The sequence below is a fragment of the Musa acuminata genome, chromosome BXJ3-4 (assembly GCF_036884655.1).
Source record: "Musa acuminata AAA Group cultivar baxijiao chromosome BXJ3-4, Cavendish_Baxijiao_AAA, whole genome shotgun sequence".
Lineage (NCBI taxonomy): Eukaryota > Viridiplantae > Streptophyta > Magnoliopsida > Zingiberales > Musaceae > Musa > Musa acuminata.
The window spans coordinates 32,201,508-32,215,520 of NC_088352.1; the positions used below are offsets into that span (position 1 = coordinate 32,201,508).

General features: G+C 36.3%; 1 protein-coding gene and 1 pseudogene across 1 annotated transcript; both read right to left on the reverse strand.

The window, feature by feature from the left end:
• Positions 1 to 2,467: 2,467 nt before the first annotated feature.
• LOC135637290 (NDR1/HIN1-like protein 26) lies at positions 2,468 to 3,230 on the reverse strand. The gene has a single exon (XM_065149928.1). The coding sequence runs from the start codon at positions 3,141 to 3,143 to the stop codon at positions 2,511 to 2,513; it is 633 nt and encodes a 210-aa protein (XP_065006000.1). The 5' UTR covers positions 3,144 to 3,230; the 3' UTR covers positions 2,468 to 2,510.
• A 2,626-nt stretch (positions 3,231 to 5,856) lies between these two features.
• On the reverse strand, positions 5,857 to 13,335 carry LOC135636074 (long chain base biosynthesis protein 1b-like; annotated as a pseudogene).
• Between the last annotated feature and the right edge of the window lie 678 nt (positions 13,336 to 14,013).

Sequence of the window (14,013 nt, forward strand, 5' to 3'; positions counted from 1 at the left end):
CAACCTAATAAAAAAAAGTACTAGTTGTCACCAAAGAGGAGAGGAGAGGAGTGTTGGTCACTGTCACTCGTTACCTATGAGGAGCACAAGAGAGAAGAGGAGCCTTAGTTACCATAACCTACATTAGAGTTATACTTATTCGATATAACCCTCATGTAACCTTCTTTCATTTTTTATTAAACTCGACTTGATCCATTTTGAAGGATCTGACTTGAATCAATTCGACCCACATGGAGATCCTAATCATTTGGATTAGTTGGGTTTGAATCAAGTCACTTAATTTAATAAAAATGATCAACCTAACTTCAAAGTATTTTTGATATTTTAAATAAAAGAAACACCTCTGGTAAAAAGCAAACATGGGCCATTGGATTCGATGAAACCCCATTATTAAGGATAAATTATCCAAGATTATTTAATAAAATTAGTGACAAAATGTATAGAAGCTAAAGAAAATATTTTCATAAAATAAAATCTCTATACGTCACCAACGTGAAATAGTTAGGAATCCAATAAATCAAACATTGATTAATTGGAACACGTTAAGACTAGAACGAATATCTCATATTTAAAACTTTACGATCAATTGGACCAAAGACCACTTCGCATCAACTAATCTTTTAAAAAAAAATCCTCTTAGGATAATAAACTAACAAGATAACAAAAGTTCAGAATCTGTTCATTCACCAGAATTGGAATAAAAAAAATCTTACAGCCAATCGGAAAGAAGAGAGGTTAAAATATAATAAAATGAAATCGAGAGTCATGAACAAAGAGACGTAAGTGGTATCCTACGCGTATTTGTCAGGGTGTTGGTGTTTGTCGACGAAATCGATCATGGAAAGCCTGGAAATAATGAAGACTCACGTTTGCAATTTTGCTGAGTTTATTCGAGGTTGAGGCAGAGAAGGTTGTCCATCCATCCGCACACCGCTTTTACCTTTATTTAGAGGAGTTTGTTGCCACCAAAATAGGATAAATACGTAGGCCACTTCATTTGGTTTTCTACGATTGCCTGCAACACAAGTTTTCGTCAGTAAGACAACAATCTCGCTTTCGATAAACTTGTGGCAGAAGACTTCCAACGTACTGTTTGTCCATATCACGTTGTAGAGATGAGTCCCTTCGGTCACTAAACTGGAGTTCCTTAGCCACCAAGGCGTCCGCCCCTCATGTTCAACATGAATGGCGGTAATGGACCACAGCTCCGCTGTTCTTTCCTTGGCATGATTCTGTGCTGTGTACTCTCTTCCAAACACAACTCTACGAGTCTGGGGTCTGAATTAGCACTTTTCTGCCTCAATCTGCTCACCCACCTTTGCAGAAAAAGGAGAGGCACTGGAATCTGATCACCCTTCCTTCCGTGAAGGCCCCTCCTGTTTCATGTCTCTGCATCGAACCAGAAATAAAAAGGTATACTCCCAAAAGAACATCTGTGGCATATAACTACAGGATCATTGGAGGATTTGTGAGGAGATTTGATTAACACACCAAAATTGTGGAAACATCAGTTTAGCATCAAATATGCACACACAATAGTACTCTTTTCCGTGTACGTTCTTCAGACGATGATGTGGTCCGATTATTTGTTCGGTCCACACCACACTTGGAGAAAGGTGATGTGATAAAAGGAGCATCTAAAAGATTCAAACGAGGCAGTGAAGAGAAAGAGTGACCATTCCAAGCGCCGAGCAACTCGATTGCGATACCCACTCGAGACTGCAAACTTTAGCTCAATCGATGAGCATCATCTTTGATATCAAATAAGTGAAGATGGAGATTGCTATTCGCAACCTCTTATTTTATATGATTATTTTAAAAATAATATAATATAATTGACTAAATACAATCTCTCATTTATTAATCATTCTCTTATTTTTCATAATCCCGATATCTATTTGGTTAATACACACTGACCCAATATTAAATTCGAAATATCATCTTTCATGTCTATAACCTGATGTTTTATATTTTAAAAATATTAAATTGATCTAATAAATATAAAATATATATATATATATATTTTTTATCTTTTCCTCTCTCATCTTCATATTATCCCATATGATTATTTTTTTTATGTCATTGATGGTTAAATATACTATGATAATTAGGAGGAGAAAAAGAATTAGTCTAAGAAAAAGTAGAAGAATGAGAAAAAAAGAGATTGCATGCAAGGGGTTAGAAAAGTTTATTGGAACTAAGTAATAGTTGTTGATATTTATATTCATTTGAAGAGGGATATACTGAGAATATTAAAAGTTATAAATAAGATTATAAATATAAAAGAAAATTCAATAAAACTCCTCTAAAGGAAACAAAAAGATAGATGGGTGTTCTTACCGGGGATCTAATGGGGCCATGATCTGATGCATGGTTATACAAGAAAGAGTGTTCTGGTTGTTCTCTAGATGAAGTTTAGTGAGTACCAATCGTAAGGGCGTATGATACTAAAGAAGAAAGACCAAAATGGAGTAAACAGCTACACAACTAAGCAGTACTAATTGTCATCGTTACACAGTAGTAGAACAGTGAGTTCCTTGCACCAAACTCATCGGTCCCGGATCAGCGCCGGGTCTCGGCACTATCACAGCAACGCAGTCTACATCGATTCTGTAACTCCCCGACACCCAACTCCCCACCTTCCATCGGAGCTTCCCGTCGAGCTTGAGCTCAAGATACAACCTCCCGGCGGTCTGGTCGCGGCTGACGTGGTAACCAAACGAGGGAGCAACCGGCATGGCGATCCCATACAGGGAGGAAGACAAGATGTTGATGTCCTGGTGGCCCTGGTAAAACGGCGGGAGCTCGGAGTCGCCGGTGATCTGCTGTCCTTTGTAGGCCGCGTAAGCACGAAGCCGGTCGTAGTAGATGCCGACATGGGAGTTGGGGTTCTTGGAGACGACGGTGGCTTGGATGGTGGAGTTGAGGAGGCGAGGCGAGGCGAGGCTCAGCTCGTAGACTGCGGTGTCCCTAAGGTAGAATTCCGGCTTGGTGGGGTGGAGGACGAGCCAGATGAGGAAGACTACGGAGAGGATGGAGACGAGAAGGGAGAACAAGCTGTAGAGAATCTTCTTGTTCGGCTTGTTCAAGTGGAAACCCTTCTTAGAGCAGTCCTTGGGTGATGTGGTGACGAGAAGAGACATCTGCTATGAAGGTGGGATGATTTGCAGCAAGAGAGGGGTTGAGGATGAGACTGCAGCGAGGAGATGTCTTTAATATGAGACGGTGGTGCGCAATACATTATCATGCACAAAGCTAAACAATTATTTGTAGAGATCAACGCAGCCTTTTGACTAGTAGATAGGGTTGTCCACTGTTCCATGTACTTTGAAGTGTACACAGTAGATATCAGTGATCCATGGATCCAAGCACGATGATGCATGGAATTTGGGATCAAAGCATAATCTGATCTGATGATTCGAATCAGTGGTTGAGATTCAGACGATGATACACTTTGTTGTAGCCCGAGTATATGATCCACCTTGTGGAGGAAACAAACTGACAGAAAGCAAGCTATCAAAAGAAAAAGCTAACTCGTTCTTTTAGGGTTTCAAGCAACTATGATTGGGGAGGGTCGATTGAGATGGAGAAAGTGCGGTTTGGTGTGCTCATGGTGAGTGGTGGAAGAGATGCAATTTGATTCTCTAACTTTGACATGTCTAGCAGTTTGGTGTTGTTTATGCCACCTCAACCTACCTAAAAATGTTCTTTAATTAGAAGGCAGATTAAATTAAATGCACAAGGTTTCAGCAAAAGAAAAGGCTTGGAATCATGGACTGGAATACTTAACTGAAGCAGAAAAAGGTGTGACTTCTTTCTTCTCAGTTCTTCTTCACATGTTAGCTAACATTCTTTAGAATGGCAGGTTGACATATTTATAAATAGGTAACAGATGGATAAGTGAACAATCCTTTCTTAAAACAATTGAGTCTTAAACTCATACTTATATTCATCCCCATTTAATATTTTCTTCATGTGAAACTATTAATTTCATAATCAAATACTCGGCACATCCCATTTAATATACATCCCCATTTAAAAAGGCAATTAGGCAGCTTACCATATAAACTGTGAAACCAGAGGCAATATATGATCTCTTTAAGATCAATTAAATCAATTTTTTTTTTCCATATATAACATATATATTTATTTTTTTCTATAAGCAATCCTCTCTAGCTAGGTTGAATTTGATGTTCAGATAACATATTATATTAAAATTCAGAGGAGAACAAAATTGGATTTCTTCTTTTCTTGTAGAAATAATTATCGATGATAATATTCGAACGAACGCATAGGAACTTACTATCAACAATCAAGATCTTTAATAGATAATTTGTCTTGTATTAGATATACTATCATTTTATGTATCAAATTTATTGAATGAGGATTCAAACTCTCAATTGTTAATAAGGAATTCAGTCAGGCAGATGATTTTTCCTTTTTCGTTTCTGATATTAGTTGCATGGACCATTTGATTTTTCTCAAGTTCATGAATCATCATCAAATTATAAAATGAGAAGAGGACAAAAGTATGGTTGAGGAATCATAGAAAATTGAAAAGGAACCTTTTCGTAGTGTTTTGTGATCATTAGTACCTACGCTTGGAGTTCAGTGGGGTTCCCAAAAGTCACTTGCTTTTTGATAAAGATGATCAATGTTAGTGCTCTTGGGTGAGGAATTGGAGGCTCATCAGCCTCGAGTTACTTGCAGTGACCAAATGTTAACTGGGAACATTCTTGAGAATATTATATGGTCCAATCATGAAAGGCCTGAATCCAACTTGTGTGCGTATGTCTGTGTCATCAAAGCTTCTTGGATTTATGAGACCCATTGAGAATTCCTTGGATGTGTTCGTAGTGGTGGACAATCAATTTTCATCACCTAACTTATCAGGTTGCTTGTTCACTAATGCAAGAATCCTTCATTTCCTTACGAACGGGTCATTGTCTGTGGTTTCAATCAGGTCACCAAAAGATACACACACCTCTTTTTAGCTATCCTTGTAAGCTTGACAACTTTGAAACGCTTTCATGGTGCTGATCCCACTCTCTAGAATGCTAACTACAATATTTCTGAAGCAGATTTACTACGAGGGTTCTTTTGTTTTCATCCTACAGGAGAGCATCCAGTTTCTCAAGTTATTCTGCATTTATTCCTGACATGATTAGTAGTACGTACTTAGTCATTAAAACAACAATCTAATGGAAAATAATAATATCCAAATGTTAATTAACAAAATGCCTTAATAAAATGGATGAAATATTTTAAAATGAGATGATGCCCATTTATTTTTGTGTGAAAATGACACTTCTCTATCCGATTGCATGTCGATTAGAATTAGGTCTACTAAATCCACTGTTGATAAGGTCCATAGGTATTCAAAAAGCAAATAAACCTACAAAACCTGGCATCCAATTACTCTTGTGGACGTTGGATGTCTCTGTTACAGTCAGCAAGCACTTTGTTTCAGGGAAAGGTTACTTTCTTTGACAAATGATTTATATCATTTAGAAAGATGAAGATGTCATTGGTTTCACCATCAATTCACCTCAAAAAGGGTGCAAATATCAGAGTCCACATAACTCTATCCAAGGTAGAGAACCTCTCGATCCAGAATTCTACTCTTGCACAGACTGAATACATGTGTAGTGGAATTGTTGTTCGATTTAAAGTTGTCTTGAAGCATTTGATGACAATAGTGAACTTAAAACTCTCTTAATATGAGGAATGCAAGAGGAATATGATGCATGTGATGCAGTTCCAATAAGAGATGTCGACAGAGCCTGTGGAGTTGGGAACAATTGTTCAAACAAGCCTGGAACAGTACTGCACAAAAATGTTACAATACAATTTTGGGAAGAATGAGCATTTATTTTATACCCGTCTGTAAAATTACATGAAATTTACTCCAATAAGGTCGCAAGAATCAACAAGCCTTGTACTTTTTTAATCTGCACATGTGCAAATTTACTGGTGAAGGGTATTCAAGTCTTAAATTTGGTCAATGCATCTTAGGATGATACATCTCCCCTTCTGTTTTCTCTTCTTGTTCATCGTTTCCATGAAACAGAAGGGTATAGTGTTCATCTAAATGGACAGATCAAAACAGTAAAACAAGGTTTACTGCAAAGAAACCTCAAAGATGCTCGGCCAGAACTATGGTTGCAACTCTCCTCAACGAGTCTGAAACTTCCTGCTGAAACAAACAGGCGGATGCCAACAGGAAGGTGGCACTTGTCCAGAACTGACCTTTCTGGGCTCACAATAAAAATAGAATCTTCCTTCAAAACCTGTCATGAGCCAAAGTCACAGGCAGCTTTGTGATGAACACAATTTGATATCTACTTACGGATAAAATTGACTAACCCTGTCTGCAAGATTGTTGAGAAGCTCTAAGTCACTCTTGGAGGAACCTGTTGATTTCTTCAGTTTAAGAAAGACAATGGGTGATAATGGATGGCTTGCAATTGTCAATCCCGGTACATCTGACAAGCCTGCACTCTCATAGATTCCAGGAGTTAAGGCGCAAACAATTACGACAAAGATAACAAACATCGACATACACATCACAAAATCATGTTGAGATTATTAGACAAGGCACTATTAGCACTTGGTGCCATATTCAGCATCCAACTATGTGAAATAAAGCAAACATTGATAATTCAGTTAGTGCAACATTTGGCATCCCCACTATGTGAAATAAAGCAAGATCATTGACAGCTGTCAGATCCTACTGTTTATGACACATGGAAGCATATTAAATGAATAATTGGCCATTGTTAGATAACAGGATGTAGCTAGGCCAACATTCCAAATTCCAAATAGGCACATGTTGAGGTTTGATATCTTAGTTGTTGGAATGACTAATGAAGAGTTTGACCCTGTCAAAGTTTGATGATCCATATATGAGACAAATTCAATATCAGATGATCAATACTGTAAGATGGTGGAATAAGTGAGATTCAATCTATTCTAGGCAATGAATGGTCTCCTGGTTGGTCGATCCAAAATGAATATACTGCTTGGACTGCTTGAAGGCTGTATGTATATATATATATGTGTATGTATGTATATATATATATATATGTATGTATATATATATATACATAAATACATATATATATATATGTATATGTATATGTATATGTATATATACAGACAATGATCTATGCTCAACATAGATAAAAACGTGTACATATAAAAAGGCATATGCAACAGGTGAAGATGACACCAAGATTTACTGATTATAGGTTTCTCCCACGTAAAAAAACTTGGAAGGGGAGAAGCGGAGGGGAACAACAGGGCAAGGAAGAGAGAACTAATGTAACACATTTTGTTATCATTAGCTATAGCATTAAATAATGACATAGAAAAATGTTCATACAACCAGGAAAAGCATCGTGCAATTCATGGTAGGGGAAAGATCAAACCTTTCCATAATAAAGCAATGTTGCTCCTCAATGATGTAAGAAAAGTGGGATTGTCCTCCAAATAATTCACTGCAGAAATAGCAGCACTTGCGAGATAGGGAGGCAACGATGCAGAAAACACATACCCTGAGCTACTCAGACGCTGCAAAAACAAAATTCCACCAGTCAGCCAAAAGCAGAGCCAACATGATTGTGCCATTCAGATCAGCAATCAATATGTCTCCTTACTTGGTGATCAACAACTCTGACACTTCCAGTGAAAAAATCCCCATCAGTTGCCAATGCATTCCCCATGCCAGCAGTTATTATATCAATTTTATCAATCTGCAATACGAGTTAAATTTAGAAGCCACAGTAGACAAATATGATGTGTGTTGACAAATGAAATATTGTGAACTGACTTACAGAAACTCCATAATATTCAGCAAGACCTCTTCCAGAGTTTCCAAGCACACCAAATGAATGGCTTTCATCCAATATAACCCGAAAGCAGTATTTCTCCTTCAGCCACACAATCTCATCCAATGGGGCTATTTGACCAGAATTCTGATTCCATTCACAACCACAGCAGTCTCTTAGATGTAGGAATTAAAATAGTATTATTTAGATGCTTTATGAATTATAGTTGTAACCCATTTGTAATTTGTGGGCTGAAATAGGAGTTTTGAGATTATCATAAGATCAGAAAATTTTATTGACTGAAATGAATTTTCACAAAATTGGCATCAGAATTTACAAGGAGGTTAAACACTATTGACTAAAATGAAATAAGGCAACTAAGTGAATCCAATCAAGTAGGCCATTCTAAAAGGATTTGATTCACTTTGTCATGCATACCTGGTATACAGCTTCAACAACAATATAACGTCAACTAAGTGAATCAAATCCAGTAGGCCATTCTAAAAGGATTTGATTCACTTTGTCATGCATACCTGGTATACAGCTTCAACAACAATATAAAGTCGCATCTTCTCTGCTTGCTTATTTCCACGAGTCAATTTATCCAGAGTGCTCTCCAGTGATGTCATATCATTGTGTTTGAAGTAAACAATGGTACTTCTTGAGAGATAAAGCCCATTTTGCACTCCCCAATGAACAGCCTCATCTCTGTAAAACAAGTACAGCATTAATAATTTTTTTCTGCCAAGGACAAAATTTAAATTGTCATATGTCAAGTAGTACATCATGGTAGAAACAATACAAATAAATTATTTGACAAATACAAACAAGGAACTAAAGTTATAGGATATCAAAACATGTGATTATCCTTGTAAATGAAACTTCTTGGTTCATGAGAACTGCTATGTTCTTTGCGATATAATAATGGAGCAGCCTTATAAAGGAATGTAATCATCATTGCCTCTTTATGTCTAAATTAAGCATGAAAAGAAATGCAAAGAACAAAACAGAACCACAATGGATTAGTTTAGACATATGCTCACAGTTTACGAGACGCTCACATTTTCGATAATGGACAAATGCACATCTAACAGGAGCATGGTTAGCATTAAAAAATTCACATCTACATAGATTTTATATAGAATTTATGGGGAAAAGGCTAACTTATGCAACAATCATATCTCCTTTTTTACAAAATGCTGGAATGACGCTGAAAATGGTTGAAATTTCATAAGAGTAGATGATTGAATCTGGGGTACCCATGAATTTTGCAATTCTTGTCTCACAATCAAGGTGGACATCTACAAAGATGCAAAGTTTTCATTTTGAGAACAAAAATTTTAGTGACTTTTCACTAGTTTTGTAAAAGAAAAACACAGAATTATTGGCTCACCAGTTGTTCCATAGAAACCACGAGGACCACAAGAACCAACACCATATTTCTGTAACGAACAGACACATGAATCCTGCAAAAGAAAAACTTGTTATCATAACAATGCTGAGAAGCAATAACAGAAAATTGGCGCAGATGAAAAATACAGAGTTCATCCTCTCAATTATCTTCTCATGTCCTATTAATCCAACATAATTTGCTGATGCAAAGTTGACAACTTCTTTTCCATCAGTTATTGTATGGCACCCAGCAGCACTGCATCAAACAGTATTTTGTTAGGAGGAAGAAGAATATATGAACAAATGATGTTTCAACTTTCAAATCTCTTAAGCTCAACACGGAGAACCTAGAAACCAATCCGTAATCAGGAATTAGAAGACATGTGATATGAACTTGATCACTGTGACCTAGTAACTAACCCAAATAAATTGTATTCAAAAGTATAAATATTGAGTTGATAAAAACCTCGAGTGTTGGTAGCAAACTCCTGGATTCAAAATTTGCCTTTACCAGATTACTTATCATTGCAAAAACTTTGATGTGTCAACCAGTTCAGTTAGTAAAAATCTAGATCATTGTTAGCAAGAACCTAGAATCAAACCCTGACTTCGCCACTTACACTTAACCACATTTTGAAGGAGTTATCTAGTAAATTCTTTGATTGTTATCATATCGATAACAAGATCCTAAGATCAAATCATGCTATCATCAAATTCTTTGATGGTGCTAGCTTGCTTGGCTAGTGAAGGCTTTGTCATCTTATTGTGTGATTCTAGGATCAAATTTCTGCTTCACTATTAATTTGCACAAATAAAAGAAAGTATGGATCCTATGCACCAATCTTACTCAAATATATACAATTTACACGAGTTTCAAGTTATTATCTGAATCTATTGCTCGAGACCTTTTGCAAGAATAAAGCATCCAAAGGCATAGAAAAGAAAAAGAGATCACAAGAGGGTCATATCAAGGAATATGGATCAAAAGACTCCAAAAGAGAGAAAAAAACTTGTGATGTTTCAAATAGAAAAAACCCAAAAAAGTTCCTAAAAGATTTGTTGGTCAGAAAGCATGTGCATTCTGGAAGAACTTTTACAAAACCTGAAAATCTAGAAGCAAAGTGCTGATACATGCACACTTGGGTTTTGCATGGATACCTTCTAGGAGAATCATCAACTTTTACATGGTAATCAAAAGGAATGTTTCCAAAAGGAAACCATCTATATTCATGTATTATAGTTATCCTTTGGGGAAGGCATACAAATCCCAAACGTATCAAGAACCTCCAAAATAAGTCGTGATATTATATACTTAATATATAGATGTCCGATTGCACAGAAAAAGGGTTTTACTTATTAATACTTTCTAATGTTCCAACCCATAAATTATAGCCAGGTATGGTTAACCTCCAAAATATTTTTTTTCTCTAACCCATGGGGAACATAACAACCATATAGAACTCCTGATGCCTCTCTTTACCTCAACCATCCCACTTTAACTCTATGAATAATGCCTTCAACAATCATCCCTTCCTGCTGTATAATTGATATATGACACATCTGAAGCATTTTTGTCCTTTTTTTTTTGGGAGTTTCCTGTTTGTAGCAATGGAATAGTGGCACTTCATATACTAAGTTTCAGTTTTATTTAATTCAAAACCATTAGTTTCTGGTATTTTTCTCAAAACATATCAAGCCCAACTGAATCACAATTATTGAGACTATTTGAAACACCCACTAAGATGAATCAATCGAAGCTGGTCAAATCTCCAAAATTCAAAGGACATCACATTATGGTCAGAAGAAATTGACCAGACCATCATTGCTTCAAACTTCAAATGTTAACATCAAATGCTATTTTGGTCCTATTTAAGTATATTATAGTTCCACCGATAACTTTTATCTAATGTACCCATTATTTTATTTCCCTTTTCATTCTCCTTCAAAATCGAATAATGTGTCTAGCTACGAGAATCTTCTGTAAGATAAGCAACTAGTTTTTTCCAAGAATCATTTGTCACCAATATGAATTACAAACCCAAATAAAAATAGTGTGGGGAAAGAAATTAAACTAAATTCATATCATATGAAAAAACCATGTGTTAATTTGTGATGATTAAGTAAAATGCCTGAACCTACAAGTCATATGAATTTGCAAGATACTCATTTTTAGCATGTGACTCAACTGCTCAAGAGCTTAATATAACAAACATCACATGTTTCCTAGTAAGTTAAGATCAATCTGCCAAGCATGTAGTTCAAAAAAAAAATCATTTTCTACAATTCATGATCGGTAGAAATAAATCCAGAGGTAATTGTTACCTTTCTAGTACTGGGGGCTTAACCTTCATATCCTCCGTAATAGGTGGATGAAGGGGTTCAGGGACCCACTCTTCACAAAGATCATCTATTTCCTGTAGCATGAAACGTTAGAATCTCAGATACCTTTGCCTATGTACTGTTTCAGATTGGCCAAAAAACAAGCCCACTTGATGAACAACTTAATATTTCAACATTGGTGAACAAGAAAAGAAAGAAAATGGAACGATGTCAGCAAAAAATTCTTCTCGTATATGGGTAGTCTAGAAGAAGTGTGCATATATCTCATACATATGTAAATAATTTCATATAAGAAAATACCATATCCCTAATGTCCAACAAACTAACAAAGCAGCAGTCCGAAAATAATACACAAACCTTCTCTTAAGTGGCTTCTTGGGAGGCTTATAGCTTTTCCTGGTGAGCTGGAACAGTATGACTGTGACAAGTAGCACTTCACCAACAAGATGCCCTTTGAACACAGGAAAAAACAGTACAAGGTCAATTTGCAGCCACTTGACAAACTCGAATGACAAAATAAAATCATAGCAAAAAAGAAGAAATTTTAATATTCATAGTGTAGGAAGAAGAAAACCCACCATCTATATGCACCCCAAAAACAACCGCCCGGGCGAGCGGAGCATCAAAAGCCACCGATATCCAATCAAGCGCTGCCATGGTCATATTCATAGCAACCAAAGCCATAACTTCCACCTTCAATTGGATAGAAGGCAGAATACGCCAACACGCACACAGGTGCAAATCACCAAGCAGAACTTGAACTAAAAGTTGGAACTAATCAGACGCAACCCTCAGACAAGTCCATCCTGCGTATCTTCGAGTATCTGGAGGCAAAAAAGCACGAAAAAAACACTTCTTTCAGCTCAATTCGCCACAAAAGAAGAGTCATTGTTATACACACTGGCCCCCAAATCAATCCATCAGCAGCTAGAGAATTAAAAATACAATTCCACCTCGAACAAAGCGAGAAGGAAGCATCTCTTCTCTTTATATTATAAATACCTCGATATAATTTCTTGATAGTACCAAAAAAATAAAAGCTTTCTTAAGATAATTCAAGTGAAGAAGAGATGATTTTGACAACTTGCGAAGTCCTAATCCTAATCCAAAATAGAAGTAGTCGTGTCTGAGATCTAACCTCTGCAGTTTGCCCAATATATACACGTAAAGATGGAGAGAGAGAGAGAGAGAGAGAGAGAGAAAATTTTCTTTCTTTAAAATTTTAAATTAATTATTTTATAATATATTCCTTGATTCCTTACCTTGAGCAAGACCTCCCTTCTTAGCTAGCTATCCGACGACATCAATTCTCCATCGACGCTGCTCACAAGTCTGCAGCTATCAATGCAGTGTTCTCCTCTTTTGATCATATAAACGGATCTGATCAATCTTACCATGATCTGCCACCTCACCAACTATTGTTGTCTGCCCCAAGCGCTTCCCCTTCTTTTCACAAAGCGTTCTCCGTTGGCGAATCACTCCCCTTCTTCCTTTGGCAATTGATATCCGTCGTTGTCGATCTTTCTCACCGACGGATTGTTGCTCGCTATCGAGTGCTCTCTCATGCCCGTGCATCTTCTCTCGCACCCATGCGTTTGCTAATAAGGATTGGAATCATTCAAAGGGTACCACCGTCAAACACCAATCTCTCTGTGTCACTATTGTAAGAAGGGGCCTTTCTCCCTCTTCCAATAAGCTTGATTCCTCTCCTCTCCTGCAGCTAAATCTCCATCTGATCAGTTCATATTTTCGACATGTCTTCTTCAATTATTGTTCTCATAGAAAACAATACTACAATATTTTCATATCTAACTCTTCAATTATTGTTCTCATAGAAAACAATACTTCTAACTTTAATCCCCTTCAAATCATCCAAGGGTAACAACTATGCATCATGACGAACATAATTCTACAATCTTTTTCTTGGATATGATCTATTAAGCTACATCGATATGTCTCACAGTTATCCAAAAAAAAATTTTAAAATTAGGAGAACCAAGTCAAATAACAAAATCTTGATTATAAGTTATGACTATAATAAGATCATTTTATTCTATAAGCAACTCAAATTACATAGCACCACTAATATTTTCATGCATGCTATAGTAAAAATATGATCAAAATTACTAATCATCATCGCCAATCGCTCTTACACTCGTATGCTAAGTCTCTTATCTATTTCGATAAAAAATAATATAACAGAAAAATATTATTGTTGATTATACATAAAATATAAAAATTATTATAGACGATTTAGCATAGGTGCTTTTTAAGTTTGTCTTACAGAAAAAATACATGCTTTTTAGGTTTGCCAATTAATTTTAACTGCTTTATACATGTCCATATAATTCAGAATCTTGATGATAGACCACTGAATTCGTAGAATTATTCAACGCTTGTTAAATTTTATCCAATGGTTTAGATTCCTCTAATTAATTTTTTTTAATATAAA

What these genes read in the sequence shown, in the direction of transcription:
- LOC135637290 (XM_065149928.1), bottom strand. Translation starts at nt 3,143, where the DNA reads ATGTCTCTTCTCGTCACCACATCACCCAAGGACTGCTCTAAGAAGGGT.